This window comes from Artibeus jamaicensis, unplaced genomic scaffold, assembly GCF_021234435.1.
Source record: "Artibeus jamaicensis isolate MK-2021 breed Jamaican fruit bat unplaced genomic scaffold, CSHL_Jam_final contig_466, whole genome shotgun sequence".
Taxonomy (NCBI): Eukaryota; Metazoa; Chordata; class Mammalia; order Chiroptera; family Phyllostomidae; genus Artibeus; species Artibeus jamaicensis.
In genome coordinates, this window is record NW_026521844.1 from 11,635,043 (window position 1) to 11,653,958 (window position 18,916).

The following is an 18,916-nucleotide window of genomic DNA, read 5'->3' on the forward strand; positions in this document are numbered from 1 at the left end:
ATAGCTGCAGGTGCCAAACTCACCCTACAGGCCCCATTCCTTTTATTGGAGCACGGTTCTTACCAAATAGCCAGAGTTACCTCATCAATTAAAATCTATTTTCATGCCTAAGTAAAGCATGAATTTAAATTACATTTATACAAGCACTCTGTCCAATCTTCAGAGTTATATCTCTCTTATGACAAATGAGATACAAGGAACACCAGGAAAATGTGGAAGCAATCTTCACTTGAAACTAAAAGCTTGTTGCTGGAAACTAAAAAGTTAGTATGCAATGTCTTGAAGGACCCAAACTAAAAGTAAGCTGGTTGGCTTAGATAAGAAACCAGAATGTCAATTATGTGTTTAGCAGGCTTTATTTTTGCAGTCCAAATGGCTCTGTGAATATGTCACCAATTAATTACCCACTGTGCAAGAAGGGTAGCCGTTTCTGCTTCACATATGCAAATGGGGGGCGATAAGGATGGTGGCCCCAAGAGCACAGCCAACCCAAAAACGTCTCTCATCCAACTGCAACTCCCAACCCAACAAAACCTCGGGGGCACTGAGGATAAACAGACCAGTTCCCTGGGCAGTTTGACCACAAGGCATTTTAAGTTTCTTTTCATCTATCTGTTACCTCAAAAGTGACCTCATACCCATGATACCTCTTGTCACTTTCCACCATACTGAACACTTCACAGTTCCTAGCCAGAGTTCCAAGCTGCTCATCTTGCAAACAAAGCCATCGTCCTCTTTCATTTCTATGTACCCTGGACTGTGCTATGCTCTGCCTGCTCCCACGCACTCATGAGAACAAAAGTCCAAACCGCTCCAATGTGGCCACAGCCCCCAGTGTTGCATCCTGTTCCCTGCTGCACCTTTCTCCCCAGGGAGGCTTCTTGCCTCCGGGGACCCAGGCCCGCACCAGGCACAGCCCCAGCAACCGCGGTGCAGCAGAAAGGAAAGAGCAAACACCCTCCAGTGAGTCAACCTACACCTGTGCCAGGAAGTTACTTCACTTTGAGGCCCGAGTCTCTCACAGTCAAAAGGGAATAATAAAACCTACGCTACAAGGCTCTTACACTAATGATTACAGATAATGTTTACAAAGTTCCGAGCACAATGCACAAAATAATTAATAAGTACTGGCTAGTCACGACAGCAGTCGCAATGGCAGCTCTCACATACATTACTGACCATTTACAGTGCTCCGGGCACAGCTCTAAACACGTCAGAAGCAGTGACTCATTTTATCTTTAAAAGATACTGTCAAATGTCAGCCATCCCACTTTACAGACAAGAAACTGAGGGAGCACTGCAAGGGCGGCAGCACAGGGCCCTTCCACGGCCCCCATCACCCAGCAGACAGGACTCACGTGCTCGGCTGGAGCAAACAGCCTTTCATCACCACCCACTGGTAACTGATGACCGAGCTGAAAAAATGAAACCCCGGCAGTTCCAGTCTTAGTCAAACTGTCTGATGACCCTACTCCTCTTCTGCCAGAAACACGCTTCCTAGCACAACACCCCCAACTCTGTCCTCCCAGGAAAAGCCTCCGTCCTCAAACTGTACTCAGCCGTCACTGACTCTTTGGGTCCCCCTGGACCTCCCAAGTTCCTTGGGATGCCCTCTGCATTTTATTCATTTCACTATCCGCCCTAGGGCCGGGGTGTCGAACTCATTTTCAACAGGGGCCACATCAGCCTCACAGTGGCCTTCTAAGGGCTGAATATAATTTTAGGACCATATCAATGTAACTACTCCTTAACAGCTAAGCAAGAGCTGGGTGCTGCCACCGGGTGGAAACAAGGTGCCCGGACAGATAAAACAGGGTGGAGGGCGGGATGCGGCCCGCAGGCCCTGTGCTTGCCACCTGTGCCCTAGGGCATGTATCCAAGCAATCCAAATATTAGAGAAGGCAGGAGGAGCTACCCTACATTCTCCCTCTGTGTGCCCACGGACCAGCAGTGTCTGAAGAGGCTGCAGGGCCCACACACCAGGCACACAACAGCACCCTCCCCTGCGACTCGGGGATCCAGCACCTCTCTTACAGCGTCCCTGCTCGGTGAATCGGGAAGCACACGGAACAGACACCAAACCTAACAGACGTGCACTAGTGAAATGGGGAACACGACAGCACACCACAGTAACCCCAGGACAGCTGGTGAGGGACCGACTACTCTCACAGAAGCTGACAGGAAAGCCAGCCTTGGGGTCCAACAGCAAAGGGATGAAGGATCCCTGAGGCTAAAAGCTCTGTGCAATGTCCAAGGGCACTTCCACAGTGCGATCAGGAACTGATTCAATGTAGGCTTGCGGGAAGCGGCCTGCTTACCTCAGCGAGGGGGATTCGGTCATCAGTCAGAAAGGCTGTTACAGTGAGAGCAATAATGGTAGTAAATACCGTAGTTATTATTCAGAGGCTCAGCAACAGTAAGACCCCTCACAGGGGGAATTCCTACAAATAAGTGTATGGAGTTCTGTATTATCTGCTATAAAGACATTGCTTAATCTGTTCAACACCTTTCTTTAGTCATGTAACCATTCATTTTACTTTTTTATTTTTAACTATTAGCTAGACAATTTTAAATGCTTTTCTCTGGTAAGCCCAAAATATTTAAGACGACTAAGCATCCTTGTTCAGTTAAAAACTGCACAGCCCTCAACCCCAAAAAGCATCAGAAACTAAGGCTGTGTTTTGCCCAGTGAGCCTTCCCTCCAGCCCGCAACACTCGGCTACGTGACAGCATCTTCCCGACATCGAGTCTACCTACGTCTTCTGTATTTTGGTTGTTAGGCCTCGTAAAAACTAAAAATTACAACCTCTTCCTCCAAGCCCACTAACTCACCTCTATTTTAAAACCTCTGCCCAGATGTTACATTTATCCGAGTATTTCTTTACCCTCCTTGAAATTACACATCACTCTTGGGGACACACTACCAGGTGTGCCTTTGCTGGCTGCAAGCCCCCAGGTTAGCAACTCATTTAGTCTACAGTTTGCATCTGTAACTCTACATAACAAGGGTGAGGATCTCTATGTTGCTATGTTTAAAGAATTCACACACCAGGGCCTGCACTCTCATTGCTGGTAGCCGATTTAACTTTAGGAAAAACTCCAATAAAATCAAACAGCAGTGCTATTTTATAACACTGTTCTAACTCTGAATGTGGGAACTGAAAATAAAGCATATGTTTCTATTACAAAGAAATAAAGGCCATTTCTACTAAAAAAAAAAAAACAAACCTTTATAAATGGTAAAAAAAAAAAAAAAACACATCAAGACAACCTAGACATAAAACCCACACCGAAAAAGGGTGACGCCTGGTAGTCAATCTTGCCTCAAATGTGCTGAATGATTCTTTTCACTATCAAAGCCTGAACACAGAACCTATTACTCCAAGTTAATCTTCTGAAATGTATGCAATTTAATCCAATGCAGCACATATATATGTGTGTACTTGCTTGGCTGTATTGCTTGCTTGGAGTGGGAAACTTGCTATATTATGGCTGTGTCTGCACAGCCAAATGCTTCCAAATGTACTGCACAATCTGCTTAAAGAGGCTGAGGAAGGTGCTGAAGACAAGGCAGAAAATGCGAGGTTAGGAGTGCAGCAGGGTGACAGCAAACCAAGATCAAACATTTGGAAACATGTTCCTTCCATATAGTAGAGATAGGATGCTCCTCTGCACTTTAAGAACACAAGTCAGAATAGAGATAAACTGGATATTAACATAATTAAATTACTTGCTAATTACAAAGCACAAAATAGTAACTTTGCAGTACAGAAATCCAGTAGGCACCATCTTACCCAAATGACCCAAGTGCACCCACCATTGTCAAGACCATGTGACATGATGCACTGAGACACTCACAGCCTCCTGGTCTTCCTACCAAAGTGTATCACCCAGATCCAGTCACGAGGCCCTGGACAGATGCCATCGAGGGACAAAATAACTCATCTGTCCTCTTCAAAAATATCAAGGTCAAGGAAAAGGCTGGAGAACTGCTCCAGATTTTAGAAGACTGAAAGACATGGCAATTAAAGGCAACACGGATTGTGGGTCGGGGCTGAGAAGACTGACGTCTGCAGAGACCAATGAGTGCCCGAAACCCCCAGACACGCAGCGGCAGACCCGCGGCAGGGAAAACCCAGAGCTCTTTGCAGGACGCTGGGCCTGACGGGCCAGGGTTGAACTCCTGATCTCATGCATTTTAAAAATATTTTTAGCTTTAGCCTTAAACATTTTTTAAGTCAAAGCTTTTATTTTCTGCCACGAGAAACTGATATGCACTTAACCTTTGTAGATTTAAAATTCACACTTTTTAATATACACGAATAACCATAAAGACCCATGAACTTAACACTTTGTAAATGTGTTTACACATTTATACTAACATGAGTCAAAAAACAAACTCATGTTACATGGTTTATGGAAAAACAAAAAAGCTAGTGGGTAAGCCTAATCAACCATCCACTGTGGATACACAAACAATAGAAATTTTAGCTTTGTGGGCATAGGAAATAATCCCACCAAAAAAACCAACTGGTTATACTAGTAAGAAAATGAATGGTAAATGTAATGAATCTAACCAAAAGTGCATGATGTTCTTAACTAAAAATTGAAGCTAGGCTTGCCTCCATTTATTTGGTAGAGGAAATCATACAATCCCAGTGACACACTCATATCTGAGATTCCTAAAATTCCACATGTTCTTGTAAATGATGAGGGTCTATCAAACTTTTGTTTGTCCTAAAATATACATTTCATTTGGGAGAATCATTCTTGTATGATCATCCTTTTTTGTCTTTCTGTGACAGTTAAAATCAGACTAAACTAAGCATCAAGGAAAACACTGAGAGGAACAAGTTACCAAAAAAAAAAAAAGAAAGTGGAGAGAATCCAGGGGATGGAGAAGTAGACTCTCCATTACAGCTGGTGATGCTGGAAGATTCCAGGATTATGAATTGAGGCAAATAAAAAAAAATGCATGCACACAAATGATTCAGGCCTAAGTATCCACTTATTTATCTTAAAAATTACTGAGCACAGTCCATATGCCAGACACTGTCCTAGGAGACCCAGCATGCACAAATCATGGAGAAATATTACAGCTGAGAGAGAGTGGAGATAAGTGATCATAAATTAATTTTAAATATAACATGAGGCAGTATGAAGAGCTATGAGGAAAAATAAAGCAGGACAAGAAGACGAAGGGACAGGGAGAGAGCCCCATCTGAGAAGGCTTCTCTCCGAGTGCAGGGGGGCCCTCGGAGCTGCCGGCAGTGGGGGGAGGGAGCAAGGCCCTGCAGGTCAAGGCCCTCAGGGCCCAGTGTGTGCAGGCCACTGGTGTCCAGCTGACGTAGACATCTGATTGAGACAGGCAGCCAGGAGAGGATTCCCAGCACAGGAGCACAGCATCATTTATGTTTTGGCTACAAAGTAGAAAGCCATCATTAGAGAAGCAAGAACAAAAACAGGATCAGCTGGAGGCCCTACAACAGCACAGGCAAAGGTGGAGGTGGGGCGGGTTGGGGCCAGAATAGCAGCCGTGGAAAAAGGACTACGTTGTCAAATTCTGATTATACTTCGAAAGAAACCTGACAGGACTGCCGAGGAACTGAATGTAGTGTTTTGATGGAAGGATAAAGCCCAGAATGACAATACAGCTTTTACCTTTATCCACCGGTGACTACAAGTACATCTGCTAACAAAGAGAAGCCTGAGGAAGGGGCGAGTGTAAGGATGGTGAGAAGTTAAGACTCTGATTTGATATACATTAGGTATAAGGTGCCTATTAGTCACAAAAGTAGAGGTGACTAGTGAGTGACCAAATATGCAAGTTCTGTGGAGAAGTATTAATAAATGTAACCCTGCCCTGGCTGGTGAGGCTCACCAGGGCACATGCCTGGGTTGCGACGCAGGTCCCCAGTAGGGAGTGCGTGAAAGGCAACCACACATTGATGTTTCTCTCCCGCTCTTTCTCCTTCCCTTCCCCTCTCTCTAAAAATAAATAAATAAGCGCAATAGATAAACAGAGATGCAGATACAGATTTAAGAACTGTACATGTGTATGTGCACAGAGACGCACGATGAATGAAAGTCCCAGAAGGAAAACACGGACATGGGAGCGGAGAAACTGGAACACGGCATCCACTTCGGCACCATCTGAAAACACGCTAAAGAGAATGCATTGCTTTAGTGATAGAAAGGGGCATTTCTTTTGTTTCCCCCCCCAATAAAATAATAAGCTGATGAAAAAAATTAAACTCAGAAGTACAGAGTTAACTTAAGTCTGTGAAAACAACTGTCAAAGACAACCACCGTTAACTGTGAATTACTTCCTCCCAGACTTTTTCCCCTAGACACTCACACACAAACACGGCCCAGTTTTTGGAAGTACAGTTCATTTCTGCCTATTTTAACACACACGTAATAGGCTGAACTCAAAAGTGGCAGCCATAAAATTCCTTTTTGTTTTATTTGGTTTTGAATTTATGTTTTCATGCTTTTAGTGTCACTGACCTGGGACCCTGCCTGGCACCTGGGGACATCTGCACTTTCTGTCCCTGCTCCCCAGAGCTTCCTGGCTGGGGCCTCCCCGACAAAATCATAAGCATGTTTTCATTTCATAAAGAATCATTTGTAAACCTAATTTTTAAATAGAAGTATTTATATGTAACTCTCTGTGCACATTTCTAATGTAGCGCGAACCATTTACAAAGAGGTTTTAGCACCACCTCAAGGAGTCGCTGTCTAGTTACCAAAAGAGTGAGACTGACTAAAAATACTTCTCCTTCGGTTCATTCAATAAATACCGACCATGAGCCAGTGTGCATGTGTGTGTGTATAAGGGGAATGACAGACACAAAATTTTTAGTGAACACAAGATAATTTCAGTTAGTGAAAGATGCTGTGAATAAAATCACAACACCTGAGACATACTAGGAGGAAAAAGAGAGGAAGTGCTACTCAGCTATGTGTCCAGAGAAAAACCTGCTGAGGAAATGACATAGCAGCCAAAGGCTCGGTGAAGAGAAGAGGTACACAAGTGTCCTGAAGAGCAGCCCAAGTTCAGGGAGGGGAAATGCAGGAGCCCTGAGAAAGAAAGGAGCATGGCACGTGAGAGGATGGAAGGAAGGCCATCTGGCTGGAACGTCTTAGGAAGACGGGTCAAATCACGGATGCCCTCAATGGCCACAGCAAAGAGTCTGGACACTCATTTTAACTGTCATAAGAAATTATCGTAAAGTCATAAATAGGGATATGAAATGATCTGATTTTGGCTTAGTGATCAGTGTGGCAATCGTGTAAGGAGAACAGTAAAAGCAGGGAGACCAATTAGGAAACTGTATCCAGCTAAGAGATGCCAGAGGCTAAAACCAGCATGTCAATAATTATAGTGCTGGACGTATCTGAGGGAATACAGATAGAGCCTGCCGACTGAATCGGGATTCTGGGACTGGGTAAACAAGGACCAGCTTCTCTAGCCACACTACACGACTCTTAGCTGTACCATGAACTTCATCAGACTCGCCTTGCTGGGCTGCATCCAGAGGGTGCAGGCAACAATTACCTGCAAAATCAGTAACAAAACATACAGTGTATCATACTCTCTCACTTACCCAAATTGGGATCAGTAGCCTGGCGTTTCTTAATTTTCGCTTCCGAAATAGCAGAATAATAGGCACAAGTCATCTTGATTAGCCATGTTGCTCGAACCATTGGCACTGAATATTTAGCTAAATATGCAAAAACATCTTCTTTTTTACTAAGGATGGGAACCTAAAAAGAAATAATATTTATAATAATCACATACTATGTTCACCATTAGGCAAAAAAAAAAAAAAAGCCTGTAAGTTCCTTCTTGTTATAAGAAAGTATACCCTTAAAAAAAAAGTGTATCTTTAATGGATTTTAAACCAATTTTCCCTAAGAAAAAAATAACTAAAACCATGTTGAACATGTTGGCAACACAAATCATCAGCTGTACTGGAACTAAGAAATTGTCTGCGCCCTAACTGGTGGGGCTCAGTGAGCTGGGCATCATCCCGCAAATCGAAGATCACCAGTTCGATTCCCAGTCAGGGAACCTGCCTGGGCTGTGAGACAGGTCCCCAGTTGGAGATGTAGGAGAGGCAGCCAATCAATGTTTCTTTCCCCCTCTTTCTTCCTCCCTCCCCCCTCTCTCTCTGAAAAATAAATAATTTTAAAACATTTAAAAAATGATTTGCAAATATTCAGATGCTCAGAGCTACTCATCATATCAACGAAATAGAACAAATAACTTTATGACAACCCTGTGAGTTCACCTCAAAATCGGAACAGACAGATCAAGTGAAAAAACTGCCCCCAACTCCACACTTTATCCAAGAACACGTTTTTGTATAAAGCTTTGTAAATGTACCATTTCATAAAAATTAACAATTTCCATAAAGCTTTTAAAAGTGCCTTTAGCCAAAAATTTAAAATAGAGGCTAAAATAACTGATTGGTGAATCTGCCTAATAAACACTGAGCTAGAAATAGCTTGGGTAATTAATTCACTGATGGAAAGTAGACACTTGGGGCAGTTAATTATTTCCTCCAGACCACAAAGGTACTATTTAGCAAATTAGTATCCCCATGCACCACCAAATGGTTCGAAAGAGTTAATTCACTCTTGTAGAATGCCGCATAAATACCCTAGGACTAGCCCGCCCATCTACGTATAATCTACTGCCGAACACAGGGGAGTCGTGGATGGAGCCTGCGGGCTCGGCGGCAGCAGGACCACAGCAGGGACCACACCCTCACAGGAGGCCTCGGCCTGTGTGGTTAGACCCGCCCTTGCCGGGCTCTTCACCGGTGAGCGTGCTGATGCCCGGCCCACCTCTCTGAGAGGTTGGAAGGGCAAAGCAAAAGAATTACATGTTCAGCAAAAGAATCAACATTATAACCATTTTGTTTTGTTACCAGTTCTGAAGATTCTTCCAGGACGGCCACTATTTTCAAGCCATGGGCTTAGCCCTTTCCTGAAAGGATCCTAACCCCCACAACCACCGGCATCTAGAGCCGCAGTCTCTATGCCCCACGCTCCTGTCCAATTCTAGGTTGGGAATCAAGGCTTCGGACCACCTAACTGACCCACGCAGCACAGCATTCTTCTCTCAGTTAACCAAATCCTCCTTTAGTCAGTGGATTGTTTCCCATCATACACATGTCATAAATTTGACTACTCACATACATGGTCCAAAGTGTGATCCCAGAATTAAAAGATAAGTACTTTTTATAAAACAAAGCAAAGTCACCTGATTTCACTTGACATCATCTGGTTCTTATAAAAGTAACATCAAGCTGCTCTAATACTGAAGGAAAAGCTAGCTGGCGGCAACGCCAAGATCCAGGGCGTCGATCCAGTGTGCATTATGGGCACTGTAATAGACTTTTGATCCTCTGTAGTCCCTGCCTTGGGTGCAGACTTCAGAACAAATCTCCCGTGACAGGGGCAATGACAACCGTCCAAACCCGACTGAAAGGGAGATGAAGATCGCACAGGCCAACGCTTTAAAGCTTCCTTTCTGCAGACCACAGCCATACATTTTAACAAGAAAATTTCTTGAAAATTTAGGCACAGGTTTCATGGAGCACAAGGCTCTGGGTTTACTATCGTTTAAGTCAAGGACAAGAGAAGCAAGGGCTTAACTACTCAGTTCCAGACCTACTCTGCTGCTTTTCTTTTTCACTTAGAACATTCAGTTTTGTGTCGAAGAGTCAATTTTCACCACGGCCAACAGGAGGCTGCCTCTTAATCAGACACACCATAAAATCATCATGCCAAGGCCTAAAAACTTGGCAAATGCCAAAAAGGGAAGTTAACATCACCAAAGAAATATTACTAATACTATCTTTTACAAATGCCTGAAGGATTTCTTTTGAAAAGCAATTGACAGGAGGAAACAAAAAAAACTCTTTGAACATGTGAAATGTTTAGATGAAATAACAAACAAAACTGAGCCACAGATCTTTCGGTGACAGCAAAAGGCAAACCTCCAGCTCAGCTCGCTGCTCCTGTGGCAGAGCCCTAGGAAGGGGCTCGCTCAGGTCGGGTGCCTCAGAATTCAGAAGAACACACGTGAAGAAAGTTGTCTGATCAAGGAAAAGACACATATCGATGGTTTTGTGAAATTTCCACTTAGGGCCAACTCTACAGTTGGAAGAGGAAAACACGTTTACCCTGACTGCAGTATGACTTCCTTAGAGTGGTGGGTTCTATTTTCAGCAGGGAAACCATTTGACTTTAAATTGTAGCTGGACATAGGCAATCACTGGCAGCTGTCTGTTGTCTAAATCAGGCCAGAGCTTCGTTTAAGTACCAAGAGAAAACTCAGACACCTAGTACATGATCCTTCTCCATCCTCGCGTCACCGTGCCCCTTGGGTGCACATCACGGCAGTGTCCCTGTCCACTGAGCACTGGCACAGGCAAAAGGAAGCCCCACAGGCCACAGTAATCAGAGTCACCTCAAGTGAACACATGACAACCAGTGAACTGTTCAAGAGCTAGAAGGATATCCCTAGGGGCCAGAAGTCTCCTTTCCCAAATCCAGCCATGACGCTGATTAAAAGGCCCTTTGCAGGCCACTGTTCACCCCTCGTGGCTACATGCTTGGGGTGCTGTGTAAACCTGATCCATCCCACACTGGAAACGATTCTGAATCCTTGATCAGAGCTGGGAGATGACTCGGGAGCTTAGCAGGAAAATTCAGATCTTCTGCATTAAGCCATCTCACAGAAAAATACCAGAAATTAAAGAAGTATTTAAACTCTAATTTGAAGAACATGCGAGAATGCAATCTTACACCCAACTCGGAAAGACTCCACCATCTCAAGAAGATGATATGCTAAAGAGGGGGGACGTGGGGGACAAGCTTTTGAAACACCCAAGAAATGAATACTTCAAAGTATAGACAATGGTTGTAAGAAGAATATATCTTTAACTTTGCAAGAAAAGTAATGTCAGGGCTTACCTGAGCAACACCTGACTTGGCCAGAGGCAGCTCCTAATAAAGAAAGAAGAACAACAGCTAACACACCGTAATTCATCCCCTGCCTGAAAGATGAGACCCCTACACCCCTGAAGCAAGGACATCAACTCCTCACCAGGCTTCCCTTTTAGGAAATATCCACAAAATGCATTCCAAAAGCCTTTTAAAAAGAAACCCTAAAAGCAAAGTTGTCAGGTTGGCCACGTGGGAGTTGAAGGCACTAATCAGCAGGGACTGTGTGGACTATTGTTAGAGAGCCAACGAATATCAAAGGCTGCCCTTTGACTTGCACAGGCCCTCAAGTACCATTCATAGGCCACGGTGGGCCCATGGGGTACGTGTTCCTCACAGGAAAAGAAACGCCACAGGGCTCAGCCTGTTCTAAGACAGAGGCACTACCTGAGTAGAAAGAGGTGGGTATGCTGACTGCTGTGCTTTTCAATGACTTGGTTGCCACTGAAATCTATGAAAGGCAACACAATGCTATGACACTAAGGCAAAATGAAGGCAATGGGAGCTATGTGTACTCTTTTCAAAGCGCTGCTTTAGAAAACAAACAAGCAACTACACAAAGGAGCTCTCCTCTGAACTGGGCCTGCACCAAGCCAAACAACGAAAACCTAGTATGAGGAACAGAAGAAGGGCACCCCTAAAACTGAAGGGTTTCAGGGGAGATGAGAAAGACCCGTGGGATTACCTGAAAGGTCGGCAAGAAGTTAGAGATCAAGACAAACAGGGAGGTTTCTAGCTCTCTAAATTTCAAAAGACAGTTCATATTGTTAAGACTGTTGAATCTATGTATTATTTCCCACTTAAGGCAAATGACCAAAGGCAAAGATTTTATAAGAACCCTCCCTCCCACCCACCACCCACCCTGCCAAAAAAAGCCAGGGGCTATAAGTAAGCCAGCCCATTTTGCTCTAAAACTTTTTCAAACAAGTTTTTCAAACACACACAGAATCACTATCACTATCTTTAACCTATTTGCTAGAGAGGAGACAGCTTAAAGCATTTGAATGGTTACTTTTTGAAGCAAGGAAGTAACATCAAAGCAAAGATTTCTCCATAACACACTCTGGACATCCTGGGTTAAGAAAACTGAGAGTATAATAGAGTCATACTGCCTGCCTTTGATTTAAAAACCTGTCTACCTAAAGCCACATAAACTGCTCCCTGTGCAGACTGTTTAGGTCTATGAACGTCCTGGGCACCACATGCCATCAAAATGAAGAGGAAAACAGCATATGTGCAGCACACACCTGGTGCAGTATACCTGCACTGAGGCTTTGAGTTCTGGAGACAACTGGGGCAAGGAAATATATTCTTGAACATTATTTCAAATCTTCATTTCTGTAACACCATAATTAAAACAATGTAAGGAAAACTTCATACCTTTTTTGCCAAAATAGCAAGTGGTTTATTTCCTGCTAAGTCGGAGAACCAACTATGAATTGCACTCTGCGATCGAGCAGTAACCAGCCAATAATTATCTTTCGCATTAACTTGTGGCTTCTTCTTCCCGGTGTCCTGGAAAGTGTTCAGCTTTAATTTCTCAGCTAATATGCTGCTAAAATAAGCTCCAATCTGAGGAAACAAAAGACAAAAAGTTTGAAGACAGTAAGTACATTAGTAATGTATATTAGCATTTTATTTTTATCATTTTAATCAAAAATCTTCCAACAGCCCAACAGAAAATAAAATGGCAATTTCAGTTCTAGAAATCAAGAGTTGTGACTTCCTTGTGTTAACATAATGCAAAAACTCCCACAGTACCTTTGTTCTACTATTAACAAGTAGATCAAAAAAAAATGAAGAGCCTTTGGAAATCTCTGGTAAAGTGAAATTAATTACATCCTAAATAAATGTCAAGAAAATGGGTTCTGCTTTAATCTTCAGCTGTACTTTCCTTTTTCATATTACACACCCATTTGGAAAGTATATTTTCCCTGAGAGGTACTGCAGAGAAAGCCTAGTAATCAATCACATCGTAATCATTCTTTTTCTTGTTTCCTCTTAATAGCATGTATTTTTGGAAAGGAAACTCTGTATTTACACTCAGTGCTTTTTAAAAAGAGTCTAGAGAAATTTAATTTATTTAAATGGAAAATTACAAGAGTCAATTAAATTAAGTAATCAACATTTTTGATTGGGCTGCCAATTTCATGAGTACAAGTGTTTCAAGAGAAAGCTACTGTTACCTGCTCTAAATGGAACAAGGCATCAAAGGGAGCTTCTGTGAATTACTGTAGCATTTTCATATTAACCAGATCAAAAGGGGACAAAGGAAGGAGAAAGACAACAAGGAAGAAGTAATATCTAAATATTAAATAAATCCACAAAAAACCTCTTGGAATTTCTGAATCCTATCAAAGTATCACATGTCAATCCCTAGGAATTCTTTAATACGTAAGTTTATCAGTAATAGTTCCTAGTAAATGTAACCTCCAATAAGGTTAGCAGACAGTGGTAACCATGACTAAAACAAAATACCTACTCTGGTGAAGCAAAATATTGGCTTGGCCAAAAGGTCCATTTAGTTTTTTCCGTAAAACAAAAGACACGTTTTTCATTTTCACCACTAACTTTTTGGATTTGAATATTTTGAGTATGTCAGCTATCTCCTGCTATTGGCTTGTAGTGGGTAGAGGCCAGGGGTGCTGGTGAACATCTTCCAGTGCATAAGACAGCCGAACAGTAAAGAATTATTTGGCCCAAATGTCAATGGTACCAAGAAACTTCACAAACCACTTCTGACATGTTTGATCAGTCACAGCACCTTCTCCATACACCACACAAATCTTTTTTGCATTTCAGTTGCATTTTTACCTTTCCTGAAATAATAAAGCATAATATGCCAAAAATGTATATTTTTACGTCTTCAAATACTGCATAAAAATTCACTAATTTTGAAGTTGCTTTTTTCTAATGCACACTGATATGACAGCTGTCACAATATGATCTAACAAAATTGTTTCGAAAGAAGTTAAAGACAACTAAACAATATGAGAGCCATCGTATGGAAAAAAAACTTAAATAGACTTTCTGGCCAACCCAGTAAGAATCACTACTTAGTTAATGATCATGAGTCAAACAACTGGTCTATAGCCTTAAACGGTTGTAAGCAACTAGCCAAGTTTATTATCTACCAGGGTGAAAAGCTAGTGCTGAAGAAAACATTTCTAATGTGCCTTATAATTCCTTAATCCTTGTGATTAATGTACAATAAAAAGGAAGTCTGTTTTTGGTGTGTTGATACAAAATGGTAATAAAACTTAAGAGTAATTACCAAAAAAGTCTAAGCTTTAGTTTTAAAAAAAACTTCAGCCCTGGCTGGTGTAGCTCAGTGGATTGAGCGCGGGCCTGGGAATCAAGCAACCACAGTTCGATTCCCAGTCAGGGCACATACCTGGGTTGAAGACCAGTTCCCAGCAGGGGACACACAAGAGGCAACCATACATTAATATTTCTCTCCCTCTCTCCTTCCCTTCCCCTCTAAAGATAAATAAATTTAAAAAATCTAAAAAAAAAAACTTCATATTTTTTAAGCAAATATTTACATAATGCCCAAACAGATTATATACTAAATAAATGCAAAAATTTAGTAAAAAAAAAAAAAAAAAGTTGTTTAAAAATAAGCCACTAATAGTAACAAATTGTTTAATTTTAAATTTCTCAATCAATGTTTGGTCTTTGAACAAAGGGCCCAAAACACCTACCTACGCAAATTGTTTTACATTTATTTGCAATTATGTATGAGCAGTTTAATTGCAACACAGGCATAAATTATTATTTTAGAAAACCAGCCTGAGAAACCTGCTTTACAATCCTACTCTCCTCCACACACGACACAGCAGCGAGCAGGGTGGCTGCGCATTACGAGCCTGGTGAACCACCACACACTGGAAACAAAGTCGAAATTTCCAAAAGAAGCGAGAGAATAAAATGCACGCTAGGACTCAAAAGAAAAAAAATCCAAACATGGTCACACATTTCATTTTATTGTAACAGCAATATGTTCACATTATTCCAAAATCAAAAACAAAGGGAAGAGCCTCAATCCCCAAGTCCAATGCCAACCACCAAGCAACCAACTGATTCTTAGTTTCTCGTGGCTTTCCAGTGTTACTTTATGTGAATACACGCAAACACGAGAATTATTATGTTTTCTTTCTTGTATGCAAACCTTCTTCTGGACAATCAATTAGTAAACGCCCGAGAGCCTTTCACAGGAGTGTCCTCATCCACGTTTACAGACACTGTGTGTGGATGGACATTTTATGGAATCAAGCACCGGTGTTAATGGACACTTGGAGTATTCATTCCAAACTTGCTATTACAAATCCCCTTAAAATGAACAGCATTCCCTATTTATTATTTCATACATGTGCAGCTATAGCTTTCAGATAAATTTTCAGAATTCAGATTTTATGATTCTTTAATTTTAATCAATATCGATAAATTGCCCTCCATAGGGTTTATACCAATTTGCACTCTCTCAAGACAAGGTATGAGAGATAAGGTTTAATTTAAAACTTGTTTCCATCCATGCAGAGCTATTTTAAAAATCACTTATTCAATAAGAAAAATGGAGCAAGTTGAGGGGCTACACTCTATAGCTTACATATTTAATATTTATAAGATCAAATTCCCTCAGAAGGTTTGATTCTTGAGTAAATGTCACAGGAGGGTGATACCAGCAGAACTTACTTCTCATGGGTGATAGTTCTATTGTTATTTAAATTGACACAAAACTCCATACAACTGAGAACTATTTGGCAGTTCACATGAAGGGACAAAACATTCATATTCTCTGCTATGAACTAAATTGTGTTTTCCCAAAAATGCAGATGTCGAAGCCCTGAAGCTCTGACAGTCTTCAAGAATTGGGCCTTCAAAGAGGTAATTAAGGTTAAATGAGGTCACAGGGTGGGGCCCTCAAGACTGGGGTCACTACGGGAAGGAGAAGAGACACCAGTGATGCAATCCAGCTGGGATGCACAGGCACAGAGAAAGGACTCCCTGCAAGAGGGCGGTGTGTGCCCACCACGGAGACAGGCCTCTGGGGATGCCAGACCTGCTGACACTTTGATCTTGGGCTTCCAGCCTCTGGAACTGTGAGAAAATACACTATCTCAGAAAACCAAATTTCTGTCCTTTCAGCCGCCCAGTCTGTGGTATTTTGTTATGGCAGCTCTGGAAGACCAACACACCTTCTGAGGAAGCATTCTTCCAGGAATTTATCCTAAAGAACAAAAGCTCTATGTTCAACTATGACTCCAACATCTTTATTAATAATCATAAGAAACTGGCAATTGTTATAACAAGCTAATTGTTATAGCTTTGATCCATTTTAGTACATAAGTGATGAAATGTTATCTATCCATTAATTGTTATTAATACAAATACTTCAGCCTCGAAGACAAGTACATACAAAAAATGTCTCATTTTTTGAAAGTATATGTTAGGGAAGGTGGAAAAGTATCAGATGGTCGTGACAGTTGCAGACCCATGTGGAATGTACCTAATGCCAAAGAACTGTATACTTCAAAATGTTGAAATGGTCAATTTTATGTTATGTTTATTTTACCACAATAAAAAAAGCAGAGCACAAATTACAACTTATATCATTGTGGTTGTAGCATTTTAAAAAGTGGCAAGATTGGAAAAAGACAAATGCTTCTACCTTCTTTCACACCGTGTAAATACTTCGGTTGACAGTTTAGAGAGCTGTCAATCACATATGTTTGTGTGTACATGTGCACACATAAAAAGAGATGTGGAATGATACATAAACCTTTAACAATGGCTACCTCTGGGGAAGAAGGAAAAAGTATAGACACTTGTCTCTATGTTCGATTTTTTATGTACATGCACAATAGTTTCAATTTAATAAAAGTATTTTAATATTTGAAAAATAAAAATAACTTAAAAATCAAACCTTAAAAGACTACGAACAGAAACTAATACTTCTGTCTATATATCAAATTATTAACATAACCACACAGAAAAAAATTTTAATTCAGAAAAATTTTAACACAACATTCTGACTATACATTTTTTCAAATAATTTTTATTCTTCAAATTTGTTGTTCATCAGGAGTGACAAAAATAAAAATATATAATTGAGCCCCATCATCATGGAAAGGGCTCTAAAAGAAAACTGGTCAGATGAATATTACTTCTTTCCATTTTCAGCCAGTGATAGCCAACAGTATGTCAAGAACACTCAAGATTCATCACATAATACAACATGCCTGTTCATGAGGTTGAGGGGGGCAGAGAAGGAAGACTAAAGAAATAATTTATATAAATTTCTTTCTTTCTTAATTTTTTTATATTCGCCCAAGGACATGCTTATTGATTTTAGAGAGAGGGAAAAGGAGGGAGAGATAGAGGCAGGAAAACATCAATTGGAGAGAGAAACCCGTTGCCTCTCCTACGCACCAGACCAGAGACTGTTCTCTGTGGCCAATTTGGACAACCCAGACATGAGCCCTGACCCAGAATTGAACCTAAGACCCTTCAGTTTACAAGACTACACTCCAACCAACTGAGCCATACCAGCCCAAACTATGTGAACTTCTTGATTTCATCATGCAAGACAAGCACAAAAGCACCAGTGCTGCCTCTGAGAACACTGGACCAAGCACCCTTGAAAACAGCTTTGCCTCTCCTTCATCACAAGCAATCTGCCTCCAGCAGTCAAACGTGCTTGTGTACATGATATCAGTTCATTTGCACCCTGAGTGCTTCATCACACAGCAACAAACGGTGTCAAGCAGATAGGAAGTCAACCCAGCCACAGCCGTGACAGACTGTGCATCCCCCAGCTAGTGAAGATAAGAGTATTCTTGGGACCTGGAGCATTCCCTGTGCAGCGTCACTGATACGGAAGTGGGCAGCCCAGTATGTGATAATATCCTGTACAGACACATTGAAACCTCTGTACAGGCCCTCAATCCCATCAGATTTGTAGACCTTAACCAGGCAGTCACTGAGGTCTTTGAAATCCCTTTCAGCTCCAGCTTTGATATGCAAAATGCAGAGCGGTGGCCCCAGAGCAACCACCTGATGTCAGATTCCCTGCAAAGTATCACCAGAACTGGGTTCTCTAGTGCTCCCCACCCAGGAAGATCCACTTGTATTTATCTCTGAAAGCAAAGTTGAGAGCCTGGGTGGGGAAGGATCTGGTTACCAGCCAGAAGGACAGGACTGCCTGCCGTTGGGGATAGGAGCCAGGCAGAGTATACTGCCCTTGCATGGCTTATCCGCTGGGATTTGCTTGCTGACATGCTGCACCTGCAGCAGCAGCAGCAGCCTGACTCACTGGATGGGCACTACCACCATCCTGGATATGGCCACAGCCACTGCACCTGCCAGCAAGTCCTTGGCAAAGGACACTGTGGCATCTATCATGTGGATGGAAAAGAAGAGGTGGCAACTGCAGGGCTGGGCTTGTCAGTGCTGGGACTCTGGGGTTCTAGTTGACTCTATACTGTTAATAAAAGTAAGTACTGTAACGACAAAAATTATTGTAGAAAAATGGAAAATTTTACCTAGTAATTTTTTGAAGATATTAGTATAATTTATTCTGAAACTTTTTAAGTGTATTGCAAGAAAGAGTAAATGAATAAATACGTTGATATTGCTGAAAGGCAGGGTTCTCACTTTAGGAGAAAGGAGATAACAAAGATGAAACAGGAAAAGGTCCTGTGACATTGAGGGAAGGACAGAAAAGAGGGGAAAGAGGATAGGAGGAAAGGGAAACAAAGAAACAAAAAAATCAAAACATGTTTCCATCTCTGTCCACTGAAAGGGCCTAGAAGTTATGATGCTCTAGTAGCAAAGACCATGCCAAGCATGCAGACTGGAGCTGGCACAGGGAAAGGACATGAACCTGGAATAC

The 18,916-nt window shown here is 41.8% G+C and overlaps 1 protein-coding gene and 1 pseudogene across 2 annotated transcripts in view; both read right to left on the bottom strand.

The window, feature by feature from the left end:
• Positions 1-18,916, bottom strand: part of MED12L (mediator complex subunit 12L) — a 315,205-nt gene that overhangs the window by 263,058 nt on the left and 33,231 nt on the right. Inside the window, exons 4-6 of one of the 2 annotated variants that reach the window (XM_053667212.1) lie at positions 12,403-12,594; positions 10,993-11,025; positions 7,611-7,770 (exon numbers count right to left, since the gene is read on the bottom strand). In XM_053667212.1, the coding sequence (XP_053523187.1) occupies positions 7,611-7,770; positions 10,993-11,025; positions 12,403-12,594 (385 nt within the window). The remainder of the gene's footprint in view (positions 1-7,610; positions 7,771-10,992; positions 11,026-12,402; positions 12,595-18,916) is intronic. The other variant, XM_053667213.1, reaches the window with a different exon arrangement.
• Positions 17,581-18,426, bottom strand: LOC119042388 (ADP/ATP translocase 2-like; annotated as a pseudogene).